Here is a 21,286-nt window from a genome sequence, read left to right on the forward strand (position 1 = left end):
TATTATGCTTAAACATTAAAAAGCTAGTCTTGAATTATTCCTTTCAGACAGACTTTAAGAGCACCTTTACCTTTCAAACTTGTTAAGCTACCCGGTATTATGCGGCATTACCAGGCATACCCCTTTTTCAAGCAACGACTCAAATATTTGACAATATGTACTGCAGTTTTAAGTTTCTGTAATACTAGAGAGGTCTTTTGCATATACCTTTCTGTAGGAGTCTTCTATCGTAGGATCGTATTTTTCAACAAATATTCCTTGAACAAACTGTACAGTCTGCAACACAGAAGTTCTTGTAAGATTCTTCTTGCATAGTGACATTTTGTAAATATTGTACACAAATTACTGTTCTAGGTGTATAGTCAGTTATCCATTACATTTTTGAAGGCAAATTAAGTGCTTGACAGAACTATAAGAAACAACAGGAAGTTAGATGTATATGCCTATTTAACTAAGTATTGTTAGATGAAGCAATGGTACACCTTCCTTCATCCACTCTTACTTGGAGCGTAAGAATTAAAGCATGCACTGATTTAAGGTTTGTCTAACTCTTAGAATCATTATTAGTTTTTAGTTGAATAGGATACTAGACAGCTGCATGGCTTTTACATCTGCATTTAGAACTACTGCAACTTCTGCTACTTATCTGCCAGCACAGGAATTAGTCAAAAAACGACTGCCAGCATTTACTAGTCTTAACTAGACTCAGTAGGATATTCCTGTGTACCTAGCATGTAGGATGTTTTTAGCACAAGTCATATGGAACTTTAAGACTCAATGGCCAAGTCTGAGAAGACAGGATCAAATCCAGAAATGCTGCAGTAAGATAAAGAATTCAGAGGTGAAGGAAAACGTTCTTTCACAATCTAACATGATTTGACATTTAAGTTTTCCTTTAGGAACTGCTTTGTAAGACAATAGTTCTTACTTACCTGATAGAATGGACCTCTAGACCTTACTTTATGATAAGGTGCACAATTAAACTGAAAGATGTCAAGTTCTTAGGTGGGCTGAGAACATCATATTCTGTGAACTTTTTCAGTGCTAGTCTAGGTCAGACTAAACTTTTCTGTAATTGTTTAACTAAAATGCACAAGCTCTTTGATTTACAATCATCTACCTGCTGCAGCTATACACCTACTTGCAGGGAAAGATGTAGAAAACATGTTAAAGTTCCTACAAACATGCAAATATATATTTGTGTCTGCATAAGAAGAATATTAGTGCTTTAGAGACTGCTATCAAACATTAAGCAAACAGCACCCTGAAGACCTCTCTAGAGGCAGGAGTTACCAAGGCCAGGCACAGGCAAACCTGTGGCTGGGTTACCCAGTGAAGCCAGAGACCTTGACGATGCTGTGGCTATGCACTTCACTGCTAAGACAGGCACAGATCTGACTAAGCATCATCAACCAACCCCGTACAAAAATAGTACCACGCGAGAATGCACCAATGGATGCGGATATACCCAGTAAAGGATGTACCTATTCTAGCCAGGAACCCTCAGCAGTCATTACTTAAATTTATGTTTATTTGTGCACACCTACATAGAAGGAAATATGGGTTAGTAGAGAGTGTATTAGAGAAAAAAAAAAAACCAACCACAAAAAAGACAGACATGAGAAGCCTAAAAAAACATACTTGAACTGCCTCACAGAGTACTTACCAGAGCAGACTTTCCAACACCTCCAGAACCAAGAACCACTAGCTTGTATTCACGCATGATGCAAGAGATAAATCACCCTCAATACCTAAAAACACACAATAAGTTATTAATCATTTTGATCAAGAGGTCAACTATTTTAGCACTACTACATCCACTAGAAGATTACATACATAACAAGACATGAACAGTTAAATACTGGTATCAACTGATAAATGCAGGAGATACACTATTATAACCAGGCATAACCTAAGCAGGATGTCACTTTAATTATTACACAATATGGAAACTATAGACGGTTATTCAAGACACAGTAACTGCTAAACGATGCTACTTTTTCATCTCACACAAATGAAGCGCCTCCAATGTTTTCTCGTTACCAGGATTTTAACACTTGAAGAAGAACAATTGTTCATGTGTTATCTAGCCTAATTTCATAATCAAGATAGTACAGACTTGAAAAGTTTTTAAAATGGAGATTTTTATATCCCATGAAACAGTAATTTAGAGAAAAGGCAAGAACAGATTAAGACTCTCTGTAATAAAGACCTCAGTATCATGATCCTGCCAAAATACCACGGGTGTTTCAAAGAAAGCACACAAGTATCTGGAAGAACTGCTCACACCCATGTGCACATATCACTTCCACAGAGGCCTCTGGATGGATTAATCTCCTTTATTTACAGCAAAGAGGAATCGGGCATAGAAATTAATTTACTCCAATTGATAGGCCAATTACTTGGATTACAGCATACCAACCAGTGAGGTGTGTTCATCTCATAACATTTTCCAGAAACTGACAAAAATCCCTTCTAGTTATAGCTATAGTCACAGCAAGCATTAAGGTATTTCACAGGTTTCTCAAGATCTTCCATTCACTCACAAGAAGTTGCTTCCACTATATATTTTGCAACAACAGACCAAACCCAATATTCCCAAGAGCCTCACAGGTGCCTAAAGAGCTTGCAGTTTTACAACCACAACATTCACAGCATTGAATAGGTTTATCAGGTAAACAGCTGCTAATGTTTGTTGCCTATGGTACTGATATAGTAATTCTAAAAACATGTTTCTTAAATGTCACAGCTGCTACATCCTTTCCTCATCCATCCCACAAACTTATTTCCTATCACACAAGTTTTTGTAATTTCATATATATATATACACACACACATATACATGTGTAAATGATTTTCTTCATATGAACTGACATGCATGAAATGTCTCCAGTCTCCTCTGAAGAACTGAAAGCTGCTGACAAAACAAAAAAAACAACAAAAAAAACCCAACTGACCACCAACAACCAAAACCAGAATGGGAAACTTCTTTAGGCAACAGCACCTCTTTATTGCTGTTGTCATTTCCTTGAAATAACATCCAAAGTTTTTATCTACTGACCCAAAGTTTGATCTGTATGCAGAAAGTACAACCATGACACCACAATCCAGTTCACTAAGCAGGGTTTGACAGAAGGGCTTGGTTAACTTTTTTTAATACAGTGGCCATTTTCAAACTATCAACTCTTAATGCAGCTACAATAAAATGCTGCAAACCATCAGATATAGTACTACTTCTACCTCATTACTGTTCCTCCATAAAGACATACTGAATAAACCCTGCTACAGTAAAGCTAACAGTTACTACTGATAAGAAACAATTATCCAAGAGGAGATAGCATGCATTTTCTCATTCCGAAACACTTAAATGCTAAACAACGAATCACAGAGAGACTTGTATAAGAAAATTAAACCAACCTCTTCCCAGCAAACAAACATTCCTCAAAAAGAACAGCAGGATCCCAGAAGTCTGTTTTCAAAAAAATCCCTTCTTAAGTCTGAAAGTTGATTAATGTTTTGCTAGATATCTAACCAAAGTTATAACGACTGTAGTTTCATGAATAACTGGAGGCAACTAAAATATTCTTTTGAGACCATTCCTCTCCTACAAGCTGGATCTGTTCCCCTGTTCCAAACTAGCTAGTGTGGCTGCCTACAGCAGTCTGCCAGATCTACTTGCTCATCTGTGTTGAAAACTGACCCAGCAAAACCAAAACAAGGCCACAGATTTTAGGACATGTCTTTGGGTCATACACACCTCTTACAGTCCTGCTAGCAACTGAGCTAATAGGACTGTTACTGCTGCCCTGGGAACAAGGTTTCAATTCCTTTCCTGCAGGGGCTCCAGCACTTACCAGATTGAGTTACCTGTTTTCTCCCCTCTCTGCCCCTGCAGAAAGATTAAACCCACCCCACCTGATGAATAATTTGGGGGTCGGAAGCAAGGGGAAGTGCAGGGAATCCAACACAGGTGCTTGTACAAGGTAAGCAGCAGAAGTAAGGCAAGAAAGACCCTTCTCATCAGCAGTAATCTCACAGCATCTCTGGAGTCACACCATCTGTTAGGCATTTAGCACAAAAGGCTAAGATGGTTTACATAGAAATTAGAGCACCTCCATGTTAGTGTCCATCTTTGCCATCGCTGATTAACTCCACATTGTCAGAAAACTGAGAAATCAAGAGGCCAGGTCCTATTTGATTTTATTCTTGCAAACATAATGAGCAATCTTTCAACTTAGTGAAACTGTTCCTTGCACCTTAAGGAAGCAAAAGGAACACAAGGAGAAAACCGTAAGGAAATAATTGACCTGATGTCCAGCAAAGCAGGTCTCTCCACAGGCTTCTGTTACCAATAACTTTTGAGACTCTTCAGTGATTTTCACACTTAATAGAACATCTACTCACTCCTGACTTTAAAAACTACGGTTCCTTCACTAGATAAAGTTTTTGCAAACATGGACCACCAGAACCGTTCACACCACAACCTTAATCTTTTTGGCACCACTGTAAATGTTCAGTTAGATCCACAAGCCTGTACATTGTCCAGCCCTTCCACAAACAATGAAGGATTGTCTCTAACGGTACTGAAATGCACCTTTCAAACTCCTGAAAAGTTAAGCCTATAACTACATTACCTGTCATTTCTTTAAAACAAACAATTCAGTTATGCCTGTATTTTTGGCAAGGTGTCACTAGAATGACATAAACATAGTGGGTGTAGGGGAAATCCCAGTACAGTAATCTTAGGTAAACTGCAGCAATTTCACTGTCTTTAGAAGAACAGTCCAAGCTGAATTTTTCAGTCTTCAGTCTGAAGTTAGCAACTAAATATGGAGATGTCAATAACAAAGGCTGACAGTAATTTAGAAGTAACAGAACTTAAGCAGCCGGTACCAAACATCTGTTTTACCTAGTGTTTTGAGTAATTTGTGACTTTTTCTTACTGAATTATCTACAATTCCTTAAAGAAAAATTCCAAATCCTGAAATAAGAAGCTAACAACTTGGTTTTAGTGAGAGACTGCCAATTCCATTTTGGCTCTCAAACAGGGATTCAGGAATTTAATGCAAACCAAAGCTTCTTTCAGCATCCAGGTTTGGAAGTTCAGCCCTAAATACCTAATTGCTGTACAACACTCTGGAGCCAATTTCACTACTTTAAGTGGTGGTACATAATTAAAGCATATATACACACACTATTACAGCTTGGTTAGCCAAACTTCTTAACCTCTGAAGCACCCAAGCAAAAAGCTTTTTTAAGATCTTTGAAGACATGACAAAGCCAGACTGCAGTATACTCAAAAATTTCTCTGACCTTCCCTCCAAACTCGGGCAATGAGCAAGGTGAGTACTAACTTCCTCTTTCTCCATGACAACTTTTGTCATTTGTACAGTTACTCCTTAACTCACCGAGAGCACGCAGTAATGCTTTATATATGCACACACCTATGTAGCATAGAGGTAGCTCGGCATCTCTGCGCTGATCTATCATCAGGTAGCCTGGCCATGACATTTTGGAATGAAATGCAAACCAATGTGTTCTCCAAAATGCATTAAGAAAGCTAACTTGGACATATCTAACAGAGCATGCAGCAAAAGCACGGTGTATCCTCTGCTCCCACTTACATCTACCAGCACGCTGCCTTTGTGCAGCAGTCCTGATGTCACTTCACCTTCCTCTTACTGTTTTCTAACAGAAAAGAAAAACTCAATTCCTAGCTAAGAGAACTTTCCTAAGAAAACTTTCCTGGTTACAGGTCTTTGCCTCCTTCTCAGCTAAGAAGCCACCAGTCCACAAACCTAGGAGCTGCTTTAGGACACTGCCACATTATTGCATAACAAGCTCTGCCACATTATTTGGCATAATAAAAGTCTAGCACATACTTTTCCACTGACCAGTATGTCTGTTGACTGCAAGTGTGCCCCAGACTCAGTTAGGGCTCTGAACTTGACTTTCCAGTGATCCCCAACTAGCCTGACCTGACTTTGCTCTAGCTCAAACCTATTTTTCCATATTGCATGTTGTACAGACTGTTTGCATCCTAAACTCGACCATGCTCTTACTTCACTTTTCAGATTGACAAAATGCTTGACTCTGGAACTAACACGGTATTCAGGTCCATCCAGTGCCAACATGATTTCCTTTTGACTCACTTAACACAAATGAGTGGGGGCAGAGGAAGAAGATGACAAAGTATAAAAGAGGAGGTTTAAGCCATAAAGCACCCTATCTTTCAGTTACCTGACAGTATGTGAAACAACACAAGCCATTAAGCTTCAAGTAAGACATTAAAGTAAAAAGTTCAACTGCTGAAAGAGATGCAAACTGAGATGGAAGCTCAAACTTCCGGTAGATTTCCTTTTCTGCCTAAAAAAAAAAAAAAAAAAAAAGGCATGTCTCTAGCAATTCTAAAACAGATACTGGACTTAGTGCATGCAGTATCTCTTTATAAAGTCTGTGCCTTGCATTTCACATATTGTCATGCCCTCCCACCCCCGAAAAAAAGTTGTTACTGGAAGAACTTTGAAGAATATGTAATTATGAAACCATTTGTACAGTCAAGACAGAGCTCAATGTAGCACCTTAACAATAATTTTCAGCAATCTGCACTAACCAGTCATTTCAATTATACCCTTCAGTTCTACAGCTATCAGAAAGCAATTGTATTAACTGGAAAAGGAGGAAAAAGGATCATTAGATCACATGATCTCAGTCATTCAAATGAGGAGACAGCTTCATTCAAATAAGGAGACAGTTAGGTTTACGTGTTTCCTCATCTACAACTTAGCATTCTAAAGCTACAGCTGTATCACAGCATGGCCAGCATTTCTAGAATAGGATAGGGTTAAGTCCAACAACAATATTTGTCTGTACTCCACAGATCACACAATCTCAGGGCTGTAAAATGGATATACTCAAAGGGGCACAACAGAAGTGAAGAGACTATGATAACTGAATAACAGCTAAGCAAACCCCCCCCAGATTTATTGGACAGTTGATGAGAAGTATCCATCGAATCACCCAACAATTAAGATAATTAAGTTTAAACTTACTCCTACCAAATAAACTCTTCATTTAGTGGAGTCTATTTTAAGAGGGAAATTTTGCTTTGAAGGCTGGCTACCTTTAAGGTGACAGACCTGCAGCAAGGAGTCAGAGCAATGCCAACTTCCTTTGCTTTTTCATTTTTCTGCTCATCCATCTTTACGCAGGAAAATACTGTCAACTGTGGTCTCTATGCAGGTGCTAAAGAACAAGAAGATAGGAAGCATGCAAAAAGTAAGACCTTTTTTCCTAATTGGAGCAGGTATGGGCTTTGAACAGCTCAGTCAAGTATTTATATGCACAGGTATTTGACATAACTGTGAACTCTGGAGATGTCTAATCCAAGATTTAGCTAGAAAAATGAGGGAAGCTACTCTTCTTCAAGAAATAGCATTTTCACATAAGCTGCATTCTAATGCTGTCTCAAGTATACAACACCTCAAAAGTACAGAGCTGACTTTCAGATTGCCTCTGTTAACTACCAGTTGCACTTCAGTAACTGCCTTGTGTACTTCCTGAAACAGTCCATAAAACCACCATATCTGTGCAGCCTCTCTCACTAGTCTGTTCATATTACTTTTTCTAATTAATGCACATATTAATGCATTAGCATAGTATGTTAATGTAACTGAATTCTACTTCTTCATGGCACGCTTCTTAAAATTAAAGTACTTGATGAACTAAAGGAGCAAGAGCTTTATATGCACATGGACACTTTTTCCAACAAAGATCCTCTTTGAAGGATGAGCAGATCTTTGAATAAACCAATTTGAACAGAAGGAAGAAAGGTTAACCAGGACAAGTCACTGGAAATGAAGTATTTTAAAAGCTCCATATCTGTCAAGGACTGTCAACGTGGAACTTGCTTTCCACTTCTGCCCTTATCAGACAAACCAAGAAAAAGTGCCTCCTGGACATTTTCTTGAGTAATTTCTTGAAGCACATCTCCAGAAAAAGGCAAACCAAAAAGTGATAAGAAGGATGAGGAATAGGAAACCCTACTTTAGCGGTGAATGAAGAAACTGCACACTTACTGCTTGTAAAGCTTTCCTAAAAAGCAACCACACAATGAAGAATTCAGGAAAGTTCAAATAACATTGGTAATTGGGATTCATATGATAGTTATGAAAGTGGGGTTTTTTTGTTTGTTGGGTTTTTTTTGTATAATTTAGTTTTCTTTCAACTCTTTTAGCTTCAAATTTTGGTTTTTGATTCAACTTTGTTACCTGTCTGAGGAATGGGAAAGCTAATAATCCAATCTTTCCAAGTGATATTAAACCAAATGAAGCTGTAACTGGAGCTCAGCCCCAGGCCAAAGACATGAACTAAATACAGTCAGTACTTGAAGATATCCCTGAGACTTGCTCATGTGAACTAGTTGTTCAGGTATGGAATTAAACAAATAGTCCCTCCCAGAAGCAGTATCATTTTCAGAAGGGATCATGATTATTCAGCACTTTACAGACACCATGATTCTTGTTCAGACCCTGACATTCTGGTTGTATTGTGAAGTTGCGGTGTACTCACTAAAATTTTCATAATGCTTCTGGCCCCAGCACATTTACCTCTATGGAAGAGACACTTTGTTAGAACCACCTTGGGAACAGCACTCCTAAATTAATCTCAAGTGTTTGCATGAGAAAAAAAAAGTTTCAAACATTAGAATGACAGATGAAGCAAATTAACTGACTGGTTTACCTGCTTACAATCAGCAGTGGAGGGAAAAAAAGGCAAGGAAAAAAAAAATCCTGCTTCTCAGAGAGGAGATACTCATCCTGAGATGGAACAAGACAACAATGGTCAGACATTTGGAAAAATAGCTCTAGTTCAGTCACAGGACCAACCAAGGTCAGAGGATTAAGTCTTTCCAGACAAGATGTTTCCCACTTCTGGTACTAGAGCAGTCTCAGATGGCCACATCTAAATCTTTCTAATTGTCTGTACCATTCAGATTCCGCTAAGTTTTGAGTCTCTTGGTTTAGAACCCCTTCTTCAGGGAAGCAACTCATTAGAGAAGACAGGATGTGTGCTGTTCTTAATATTCCCCACTTACATGTAAGGGGAAGTCCTAAATTCTTATCCCACAAATCCAAGGAGTTTTTTTTTTCCCCAGAATAATTTCAGTACATAAACAGCACCTTGACAACATAACCCAAAGTAGAAGCCTGTTCATTTTCACCCACTGTTAGATAGTTTAGCAATTAGGGCAACTCAGATAATCCTTACTCAAAAGGGTAAGTGGTATCTCTTATAAAAGAGAAATTAAAATACTCCAGAGCTGACTTTCACACTTATTTACAGAAAACACTATTCAGAAATCAATTCTGAAGACAAGATACACTGAAAAGCTGATCGGGTCTAATTAAAGACTTTTATATTCAAGACTTCTGGAAGTAGATCTATTTCATTACCAACACAGACTCTTTGGAAGTGAGTCAACTGTTCAGAAAACAAAGCTAGAAGCAATTTTTATTTCTAGTTTTTACCTGGGTTTGATAGCTTCTTGTCTTTACATACAAGTTATTTTGCCAGTTGGACAGCTAGTTCTTCTGGGCACTAATACAATAATTTTTCTTGGACAAAAATATTTCTTCAATTATATTCAAATACTTTAACTGATTCCAGAGAATCTTCAGAGGATTTTCAAAAAGCTGCCTGAGTGATTAAGCTTATCCAGTGACATGAAATCATACTAACCACCTGAGAAAGAGGCAGAGACCTGAAAACAAGTTACTGCAGCACAAACACAGCACCGAGGTTTATGTTACTGCTTGAACTGCCCACGGGGACACTTACCCACAGAGATAGCTTAACCAAGTTTTTCTCCTTGCATTGAAGGGAGTTACCTTGATTAATACTGCACACGGGGACAATTTCCACAAAGCAGCTAACATTAGCTTGTGAGACTAGTTCCACTGTCTATAATTAGTATAGCTGAATAAAGTTTGGTTTTTTGTTGTTGCGGGGTTTGTTTTTGTTTTTTTTTACCTTAAGTCCAAGTTAACTCCCAGCTAGATCTTAAATCTGAACACAAACTTAATGCATGTTCTAAGGATGAAAACTGGCCTCCTTGAAGCTACTGATATCTCAAGATGAAAGCTTCCTAATGTGAGAGACTAACAAGCATGTGCAACTTACAGTAGTTTCCTATGAAGTGTAAGAAGTCATTTCAAGGCAAGTGATGTAATGAACATTCTTAAGCTACTAAAAAATATGCTATGATTCAACACTTACTGAGTTCAAGTTTCAACTTTGTGCAAAAATTCAAATATGTCAATTCAAATTTGGAGTCCCTTATAAAACCTAAGCTATAGAGTCTAAGCCTCAACTGGAGTTTGTAGCATGTATCAGATTTATTCTTATGTTTGTTGACCATTTGCCATGGTTTTGCATTTCCTCCCTATTTCTGTAAAATCATCACCATCCCCCATGACAGTTGTTTGTGCATGTTCTACCAGTGAGACTTCCAGCTAAAACGATGATCTCAGAATTCCTGAAGAAACTGAATTGCAAATGTTTTTTATGCTTCCAAAGAAAATCCAGGCACACAAATAAAGAAGAACACTCAGATTTTTAAAAATACTACAAGTATATTAAATTCAGAGCACGCATAATTACCACATTACAATATCTCACTATGCATAAGCTAAGCGTTCAACTATACAGCAAGTTTCGAGAACTGAGACAGCAATTTATTGCTGTGAATTTGGCTCTACTGTCACTGCAAAGAAGGATCAGTATTTAGCTCTAAAACTTTTATCGATCAATGGATTGCCATATCATGGTATACTCAACATGCTTTACCTGATATGCATCCTTCTGATTAAAAGCAGATATAAGTATTTGTTTCTCCCCATAACTGTTACAGTAAATTTATCTGTCAAGCTACAAAACTAGTTAAAAACAGCAGGATTACAAGTAAGGCATGGAAATTTTCAGAGTTAAGATACTTCTCTTGTAAAAATGCACTCGTGCAGTTTGAAAGTTACTTCAAGAATAAACTTGCCAGTTGGCTTAAGATACTATTCTTTGGAAAAAGGCAGCTTAACTTCTGTTGCAGAAACAAGACCTAGCCTCAAATTCCATGTGATATCTGCTTAACATCTGGCAATCCTAGCTGTACTCTGATTGCGACACTGGCTGCTGAACCAGTAAAGCCTTATATTGGGTTTCCTTCTACCGACATAAGACAATGCTCAGTTCAACTGCAATTCCAATACCACGAGAATTTTTGTCACTCCTGTCTATTTTTCTCTATAACCCGCACATCATATACACCCCTGGCAATGCCAGAGCTTGCATACCAAGGTATCATTACTTGCACTGTCTCCATTATTAAAAGTTTGGTTCCAATTAAGGTCTGTTTAGATTACTAACACATCATCAAGGCACAGATATATATATTTCCTTCATCATTATATGATCTTTTGTTACTGGCCATTTAAGACTGGCTAGTGTAGGCCCTTTACATACAAAGTATTCTTCCATAGTATGATTTACAGAAACTCTATTACAAATCAGGTTGATAGCCTGAGAGCGGTCTTACAAATTCCCATACGTCATTTTAATTAAGATTAGAAGGTTTATCTGTTGAAAGAACACTGATTCTATGCAAATTGAGAATACTAGCTACTAGCATTCATTAACAGGAATAAAATTAGTTCTTCCATGATAAATGAACCATACCAGCAAAGTCCCAAGTAATTGTAACTCATGTCTGTTTTGACCTCTCAATCAATACTTCCCTAATAGAAACATGGTATTTGAATGTGAGCAGCAAACGTCACTCGAAGTCACCCAAATTATACCTAATTTCACAAACAGTTCTTTTGTTAAAGCTTGAGACATCTGTCCGGAGGTTAAGTTGAAAAAAGCATACACCAACACCCAGCAATAACTACCATCTTCTGCCACATGGGTTTGCTACCTCTGCAATAATGGAGGTGCAACCTTAACTGCTTCTTTTCACGGTTAACTTTTATAGCTGAATCCACTGATGAAGGTGGGTTTATAAAAGGTCCAAAATGCTTAATTGAAGTGGCTGAAACTCGGGCAGAACATCCTGTTCTGTTTCTGGCAGCGAGGCAGTAGCATCTCGAACCTAGGAATGGTAGCTCCTCAGTAAACATCCGACTCACAAACATACCTTGACTAGAAGATGACAGCTGTAGAAGTTGACCTCCACACTTCTGCCCATATGCAGATGCACAGACAACTTGGTTGTTTCTGAGGCAACTGTAGGTTGTCACAAGCTTCAGACGAGGGTATTTAAAAAACAAAAAAACCCCAAACCACCCCCCTAAACCAAACCCCCAAACAAACAACAACAAAACCCACTCACCCCACCCCCCAAAGAAATCCTGGCTTATCCTGACATGCCAAGCTGTGAACTGCCATAGTTCTTCATCTGCTTTGTGAGCAGCTGATGCATCTTAGCCCCCCAAAAGTCTCATTTAATGGGTCAGGAATTTCCAAGAGAGGGAAAAATCTGGCAGTTATGAGGAAGAATCCAAAGGTAAGCAATTCATGCTTGCAAGCCTGAGCTCATAGACACAATGACACCTACATGAAAAGCTGAATAATTCTAACCAAATGAATTTGAATCACACTCATCCCCCACCACTTTCTATTACATGGACTAGATCTTTAGTAGAGTGTTACCAAATTAATGAGGGTTAAACTTGTTTAATCAAGTCTCCACAAGAGTCTATTTAAATCTTCTTAAGATCACTCTAGTTCTTGCTTAGACCATACTTTTGGTTCCTCTGCATCTTCAAAGCTTGCCATTTTCTGGAGAAACCTGTCATACCTTAAGACTCACTTTGCTTTAAGTCAAATCAAACATGTACTTTGATAAGGTAGCAGATGTCCAAAGCATACTGAAATTTAAAATCACCTCCAGAGGTTTGGATGGGAAGACTATTCTAAATACAAATCAGAATGTCTGGTCTTCTAAGAGTTCATCTATTATTTAGACTATGACAATCACCACAGCATTTGAACAAGTGTTACTGCTACATCCTATATCTTTCACTGAAGAAGAGTTTTACTTCCAGCAAGTTAAATATATGCATCTCAAAACAATCTATAGTTTGGGCAACGCCTGAGAGGAAGAATGACTTTTTAGTCTGACTGTTCCAGTGAAGCAAGTTTATCCTTCATGAAACCACAGTCTCGTATTTCCACATTGCTTAGGGTGCTCCCAGTTTACCCAGTGCGTCCTCTGTTTAGGTTCTTGGGATCTATGACTTCAGCTGTCTGTAGATAAGGCTGTGAATGGTTCCTTATTTTCACTTCTACTGTCACAGCAGATTCAGCATTCAGCTTGGAAAAGTGGCTTCAGCTTTCCTCTGTGAAACTGACAGCACCAAATTTCATTTAATAAGTAGTCCACAATAAGATTAAGTAATGGAAGAATTACATTACCTGAAAATACAAATATTTTCAAGTTGATATATTTGTCTTTGAAAAAAGTATTTGCAAACCGCATCTTAAGATCTTGCCTCTGGCTAGAAGCAGGATGTACCTTCAGTTAGCAAGACTGCACATTGTTCAAAACATTGGTTACTGTAGTTAAATTAAGTCCAAACTAACATGCACTTAATGTTGCTTCTTCATCAGTTTCCTGGCTAGACAGGACCCAGATTTCTAGCAGAAAAGGAAGATGGACTTCTTTGTTTCTTTCTTCAAGAATAAAACTGTGCAACCTACTTGATCTTTTCATTCCAGGCTTCACATGAAATATTCTTATTTTCTCACTCTCATTCCTAGTCACACAGATACAGCACTTTTCTTCAGAGATTACTCTTAAGCATTTGATGAAAAGCAACACAGATCAAAAGGATGCCAAACACCAGCACATCCAGTGGTCTAAAGCACTTAATGGTAAAACTGTGCTTTCAGCTACTCAGTTTTTGCAGAACTTCAGCTACCACACTTAAGTTTTCTATGTGAGATCTCTGGCTGAACCTCAGTTTAGCTTAGGGCGTTTTCTGACATAAAAGGTTTAGGGATATCAGAAAAAAAAAAGCCACCAGAAAAAAAAAGCAATGGACTTGCTCAATTATAAAGAAAGGAAAAAAGGTAACAACTGTAAGAACATACAATAAGCAGAAATAGCCATCATTCAGAAATGCTTGTTTCTCTCTAGTATTCAGATATAAAAAGCAGGTAGAAAATTGTACACCAACATTAAGAACATTTGAAGACCAAGCATCCATTTAAAAAAATGAGTTACAAATGCTTGTTGGACTTCTCTCTATTGGCCTCCAAACTTACTCAATGCCCAGGACGATCTATATCAAGTAACAGGGTATCTCTTCTTTGGTGAGATCCCACCTAACCTTATGTCAAAAAAGATGTATCAGAAAAATGGAAGACTGTTTCTCTAGCATGACACTCAGCTGTTTTTGCCTCTTCCAGTGCTCCTTCTTGATGCCACAGGACTACTACACAGTCTCTTAGGTTCCACCAAGTGCTAAGGTGACAATTCGGCATCAGTTTCTAGAAGCATGGCATATTCTCAACTAATGTCAGCAGAAGTTGGATTTTGAACACAGCATTTCGCAGTCCACTAAGAACACAAGTCCAAGGCGTCTCAATTTGTATACTTATATTCAGTGAACACTGTTGATATAAAACTGTCTTGGAAATTCATCTACAGGCTGGTATAATAAGTGCAAAAACTCTGAAGGTGAATCCACACTTGCCAAGAACTCATTTCTGATGCCACTCATCATAAAACCCGTGAAAACACATAGCATTTTCTGTACACTTGCACCAATATAAACAATAGACAGTACATAACAAAAGGACCATTCCCTGAATGGAAATAAAACCACCACACTCACAGAATGCCTACTGCCCATCAATTCTCCATTTTAAACAAGTCAGAAGGGTCACAGAAAGACAGTATATCGTTATACATACTAACTATATAAATATAACCCCAGAAGCGTGAGTCAAGATTTTGTGTGCAGTATTAATTTATACACTTTCCCAACCCCAAGAAAATCCTTCAGCAATATTGTATGCCAAAAGCAATCACCTGAAGCCAAGTAGGCTATGCTTATGGGTCATCTTGTACATCAAGCTTTCAGAATGTTATCCTGTAAGTAGCTTCGCAATGAAAAATCAGAGGAGGGTTACTGACTGCATCTTACAACATCTAACAATTCACCTTAACCACTTCACATTTGCAAGATTAATAAAAGAGGTTCCCACACAGTATGTCATTGGGCTGCCCCCACACTTAACTAACCACATAAGCCTGGACACATAGCCATGCATAGCTCAGTCTCAGGTGTGAATGTCACAAACAAATCTAGTCCTCAATACCGTATTGCAGAGGTAAAATTCTTAGGTAACTTCCACTTAAAGATTACTTCCATTCCACATTCCAGTTTACCCATCTCCACATTCAGAAAAAACAAAACATGTTGCAACTTTCCACTAGTCTTCTAATGAATCACTTTTGGGGGAAGTATCAGACCAGATGTTATAGAAGTTTGATTAACTGCAAGCAAGGATTGTACAACTGCACAACTTCACTATCAATATTGTCTGGGTTCTGATGCAGTCCAAGCACTGTTCAGCATAACTAGCTTCGTCTCAAATAAAATAAATGTTGATTATATATGAAACCTTTAGAAAAAAACAGAAGTAGCTGGTCTGGCCCTGCAACTGCGGAAACACTTTGATTTCAGTAACGCTGAAGTGCCACATGTAGCAACGTACAGGTCCTCCTTCTGTCTCCTGTACCTCCCCTCTTCAACTCCACACAGGTAACTCAAGTCTATCTGCAGTTCATCTTTAACATGGATGTGGTGGTACTCTTTTTGCTTCTTCCTGATATATGCAGAATGCTTTTAAGAAATTTCCCTTCATTGCAGACATGAAAAAAAGTGAAGGCACAACTGGTTAGGTTGCAAAAAAAGAGACTATTGAGTGGAAAAAAATAGGACAAGACTTCAAAAGCTAAGACAACCCATACAGAGAAACAAAAAGAAACAGTTGCAGGGACTATCTGTGTTCACAAGCTATTTTAAAGTAACTGAAGAGGGGCTAGACAACATACCTTATCCAGGCAATACATAGCAAATTCATTTAAGAGAAAACTTTCACCATCTAATTTCACATAAAGTTATGAAGTAAGCCACACTAAAGGAAATATTGAACTACATCTTTTCCTTTAATCCAGATTAACTACTGAAATCAAGACTTAACTTATAATTAAAGCAAGAGTAACATTCACCTCAACGTCAACAAATTTTGATGCAAAGAGCACATTCTCCTCAGAGTTTCTATGAAAAAAGACAAGAATTATAACTACAGATCCTTGCTTTAAGTTTGTCTTCAGTTATGAAAATAAACTGTTTGCCTGTTCCAGTTCTTCAATACTGTCCAGAAATTTAATCATATAAAGGTTCTCACAGCTCTACAGTTAGAGTTATATTGAAAATTATTTCATGAATGAGTAACAGTGGCGCACAATATCCTTTCTGCAGAAGACCTGGTCAAGTCATTCAGATTTAGGACACCTTCCTGTACTGCAACAGCTGCAGGAATGATATGAAGTGATCTAAGAAACTAGGGGTTCCCTGAAGAGAATCTCAGGCTGCAGAGAAACATGAGATGCTGCTTCTCTGCATCCATTAGAAGGGCTAGGCTGTCCCACCCCTGCACTATGGTCTGGCCTTCCTCCCTTAGCCAGGAATGAACTAACCATGTGTACTCTAACTGGCAGTCTCTTTTCATAGTTGCATAGCAGGGATTTACTTCAAATAACACCAAGTCCTTAGATTAATAACTAGAAAGCTGAGTGGGACAGTGTACAAGATATTGTCGAATGCATCCTCTTCTACCTGGTTCAACTCGAAAAAGTTCCTTTAACTCTGCTACACGCATTCCTGTATCGTCTTATAGTAACTTTCACCCTACTGCTTCAGTAGTAAAAATTACTATTAAAATACTGCTCTTGAAAAAAGAGCATCCTGAATAGCTAGAGGGCCCCCAAATCATTTTGTATTTCAAAAGTTGCCTAACAGGCAGATTTCCAGCCTGGCATTTACAGCCTTCCTCCCTTTCCTTGCCACTAGAGGAGAGGAACATGTAGTATGTCAGGAGCTCACAAAAACATATGTAAACAGGCGCACACGATAATAAAAAAAACCTTTCCGCTTTTAGTTGTCCAGTGTTTCTTTAGGCATTCTAAAGCTCAAGAGATGAGAGCTTCCAGCCAGAACCTACTGCCACTTTTGAAGGTAGCCTTATTCAACAGTTCCATGAAGAAACAGTTTGTGCCAGCAGACAAGGTCTTTGACTTTCTTCAAATAGTGCTTGCCTACTACAAGCAAACTGCCATAGCTTCATCAGAATATTGCTTCCACTACACCTGTCCCACTCAGCTTTCTCATGGTTGACAGGCCCTAAGGAGAAAGTGATACATTAGATGCTTTAAGTGAGATACTAAAGATCTACGGCAGTCAACCACTAAACAACTTTGAAAACTCAGTCAACTTGAAAACCAGCCCCTAGTAATAGCATTCAAGTAACAAAAAAACTTCCTTTTTCCCTGCTTTATGCAAGAAGAATAGAAACAGACCATCTTAACCATGTCTGAGCAGGAAAACAAAGTTTGCCTTCGAATATGAAGGTGTAGCTACTGCAGATACTCCTCTAATCTCTCTGAACAAGGAGGCTGTCTAAAATATCCCTCTACCTGACCTAGATGCAACAGAACGCAGCAGAAGCCTGCCCCAACTCAGCAGGGATTCAACGCACTGACATTAACACAGTGCACTTCGGTCTGCTTTTGCATTTGTTCTGAGGCAAAAGAGTGACAGTGCTTGCAACCATGAGCTAAACATGAACTTCTGTTGCACAGGGTATGCTTAGAGATTTGTTTACTAAGAGAACAATTGTGATTAAAACTCACAACAACTTGAGCCTACCCTGAACAACACTCTCAAAAGTCAGTTAGGTATCTGAAAGTCATCTAAGTGTTACTTAGGCGAATTCATAAAGGACCTGCCTACCCTCTTGCCATACACCCAAGGACAACAGAGTGCCTGTTTTTATCTCTAAGATACTCTTACCCTTAAGAGCACCTCTCCATACCTAACTCCAAGCAGCTAGCAGAGCTCTGCGCATGACAGGATTGGGACTGTAGCAGTAAGCATCTAGTACTTCTATGACACTTGCACTTCCCACATCCCAGATGATAGGTGGACAACTGTTTATTTTAGTTCCCAGCCACCTTTACTGTTAGATCACAAGGTACAGTACAGCCTTCAGCACACTTCCTTCCTCAGCCACACAAGTAACTTCTTTCTCCTTTTGTAGGCCCTCACCTAGATTCCCATCTGTTTGCCTCTGCTCCAGAAAGGCTCTCAATTAAAAAGACAGTCAGTTTTACTCTGCAAAACTGGCACAGCACAAAGAGAACTGTCATGGCTAACTTCAGATTTATTTTTGATGAACTGTCCTACAGCAGAGCTTTGGAACAAAATAGCATAATTTTAATTCCACTCAGAAAACTTATCTGGTGCACGCATGTAGTAATAGAAGCAAGACACACAGTTACAGACAGTAAAAAGACTATTGGTTCCCCCTGCCGTATAAAAGTTCTGTTTTTACACCTATAGTCTTTCAACTCTGTTTTGCAGATTATTTTACCCCCAGGCAGACAGGTGCTCTAAGTACGATCAGCTTTGCTGCAAGAGATACATGACATTTATATTGTACAGTACAACTCAAAACTCAGTTATTTAGCTACAGATAATCATAAAGCTTTAAACTGCAGTTGCAAGTTGAACTTGAAGTAGTTCATACCACTACAAGAAGCATCCCTGAAAATACACAAGTACCAAGGAATAAAACACTGCATCTAATTAGTTAGAAAGGTTATTTGCAAAGCCTTTGATATGAATAGCCAAGGTAACCTCCACTATTCACTCAGCTCATTTTTAGCTAGAATGAAGTCTACAAGATAGACTTTGAACAAGAGTAAAAAAGATGTGATGAATAAAGAAAGCGAAAACACTTGACTGTAGCAAATTTGTTGTTTGGTTGGGTTTTTTCCTCCCCAAAAGCTATGGTTTTAACACAGAGGCAAGTCATCCAAAGGAGATCATTTGACTAATTTTTTGAGTTTTCCATAGAGGAGAAAAGAGACTCTTTCCAAAGGGAAATACATTTGGTTTTGAATGATTACTATATGAGATAATGCGATTGCTTCTTTGCCTTTTAATTATAATTTATGAAAAGAGTGTTTTGTGTCTTCTTTTTTATAACAGTAATTTCAATGTATATTTTACCGCGAAAGAGTACTGAAAAGTCTGTGTCATACACTGTCTACACATTTTGCACTGGGCTAAGATGTAGCTGTTATATGCTGGAAATAGCAAGTTACATTAATCAAAACATCAAATGCAAGAACACACATACGACCTGTGCAATTTTCAAGCTAGGCATCTCTGAAGCAGCCTCTCTCTTGGAACCATACTACCTTACTATCACACCCCACAACAGCATAGAAAAAGACTTTGTTTTGTTTTACCCTGCACAGCACAACCCATCCCTTTAAGACAGAAATGGGAGTAAAAGCGCACTGATTTTTTTTTAAAGGAAACCTTGGTTTATTATCCTCTTTTTGTAATCCGAGGCCAGGACGGGAACACTCGGATTCGGTTTTATTTTCCCCTCTGCAAACTTCACTTTCCTTCCGCCACTTCTTCACCCAACACACGCAGAAGGGTACGAGGTCTCTCAGGCTTATTAGACGGGTTTGGCGCAGGAAGCGCCCGTCAAATTCTTCCATTTGCTTTGACACGGGTGGCGGTGGTGCGTGTGCGGGGTGGGTCGTTCAGACGAGATGAACATCCCTGTCATCCCCCTTTTCCTTTTTATTTTGCGATAAGCAGGGAGGGGAACTCGCCGGCCCCACGACGCTGCCTGTGCTCGCCCCGCTCCGTGGCCACCCCGGGCACAAGCACCGGCGGCCGGCGGGCAGCCCGCCCGGCCGCACCCGGACCGTGTCCCGTCTCTGTGTGTGTGTTCCCCCCCCTCCCCGCCTCGCCCCCACACACCGGCCGGAAAGAACGAGCAGCTTCTCTCCGACGACCGGACTAGGTGGGGCTCCGGGCTCGGACTTCCCGCTGACAACGACGGCGGCAGCCGGGGACCGTCCCCTTCCCCGCCCGCGGCGGGGGCCGAACCGGGCGTCAACCCGCCCCTCCCCGCACCCGGCCGGGCCCCACGTCGCGGCCCCGAGCCGCGGGGTTACAACTTTCCGCTTCCGCTCCAACTTCTGCTCCGGGGAACCGGCGGGAAGGCGGGGAGGGGGGGTGGGGGGTGGCGGCGGCGAAGGGCAGGGCCGGGCCCTCGGCCCCGGCTGCCCCTCAGCGCCCCGCTCCCCCCCCTCCACCACCCCCCCGCCCCCTCCCCCGCCGTGTCCCCCCGCGCCTGAGGCCGGACGAGGCGGCGGCTCCCAGTTCCTCCTCCGCCATGTTTCAGGCTCGTGCCCCTTCCCTCACAGCGCGCCGCTCCCCACCGCCGCTTCCCACCCACCCACCACCACCCCCCTCGCCCTCCCTCCTCCTCCTCAACCCGCCGCCGCCGCCGCCCCCACCGGCCCGTCCCCGCCCCGCCGCGCCACCTGTACCAGACCCCTCTCCTCTCCCCACACGACACCGGCCCGGCCCGCCTGTCCCCTGCCGCCAACCTACCGGACAGCGCCTCCGCTCAGCCGCCGCCGCCGCCGCCTCGCCGGCCGAGCCCCGCTCCTCTCCTCACCGCTCCTCTCCGCTCCCTCTCGCTGCCTGTGCCGGGGCGCGGCTTGGGGCCGTCGCCGTGACGCCGCACGCCCAGCCTCGCTCTGGCGCGGCGGGGGCGGGGGCGTGCAGCCGAGGGGAGGGGTGACCTCGCCGCTCCGTCTCCTCTGCGCAGGCGCGGGGCACGGCGCCGCGCGGCCGCCCCTCCCCCTCCCCTCTCCCTCCCCCCCCCCCCCGCCTCAGCCCCGCGCTCTCCCTCTCTGTCGCCCCGGCGGGCCCAGTGTCGGTGCGGTGAGGGGCGGCACTGACACACAGCCCCGGCGCGGAGCGGCTGGTGGTGGGTAGGAAGGGATGGCCGGGCGCTGCCCTGACTGGAAACCCCGCTAAGGAGGGCCGGGCCGCCCGTCCTGCGGCTCTGCGGCCTGCCCCCGGCCCGCCGCCGCCTGTGGTGGCAGCGAGGGAGGGAGGGA

At 41.0% G+C, this 21,286-nt stretch overlaps 1 protein-coding gene across 1 annotated transcript in view; it reads right to left on the reverse strand.

The window, feature by feature from the left end:
• RAP1B (RAP1B, member of RAS oncogene family) overlaps nucleotides 1–20,927 on the reverse strand; it is a 31,817-nt gene extending 10,890 nt beyond the window's left edge. The window contains exons 1-3 of the mRNA XM_075058125.1: nucleotides 20,772–20,927; nucleotides 1,667–1,751; nucleotides 208–276 (exon numbers count right to left, since the gene is read on the reverse strand). Coding sequence (XP_074914226.1) covers nucleotides 208–276; nucleotides 1,667–1,723 — 126 coding nt within the window. The 5' untranslated portion in view covers nucleotides 1,724–1,751; nucleotides 20,772–20,927. The remainder of the gene's footprint in view (nucleotides 1–207; nucleotides 277–1,666; nucleotides 1,752–20,771) is intronic.
• Between the last annotated feature and the right edge of the window lie 359 nt (nucleotides 20,928–21,286).

Source organism: Buteo buteo, chromosome 26, assembly GCF_964188355.1.
Source record: "Buteo buteo chromosome 26, bButBut1.hap1.1, whole genome shotgun sequence".
Classification (NCBI taxonomy): Eukaryota; Metazoa; Chordata; class Aves; order Accipitriformes; family Accipitridae; genus Buteo; species Buteo buteo.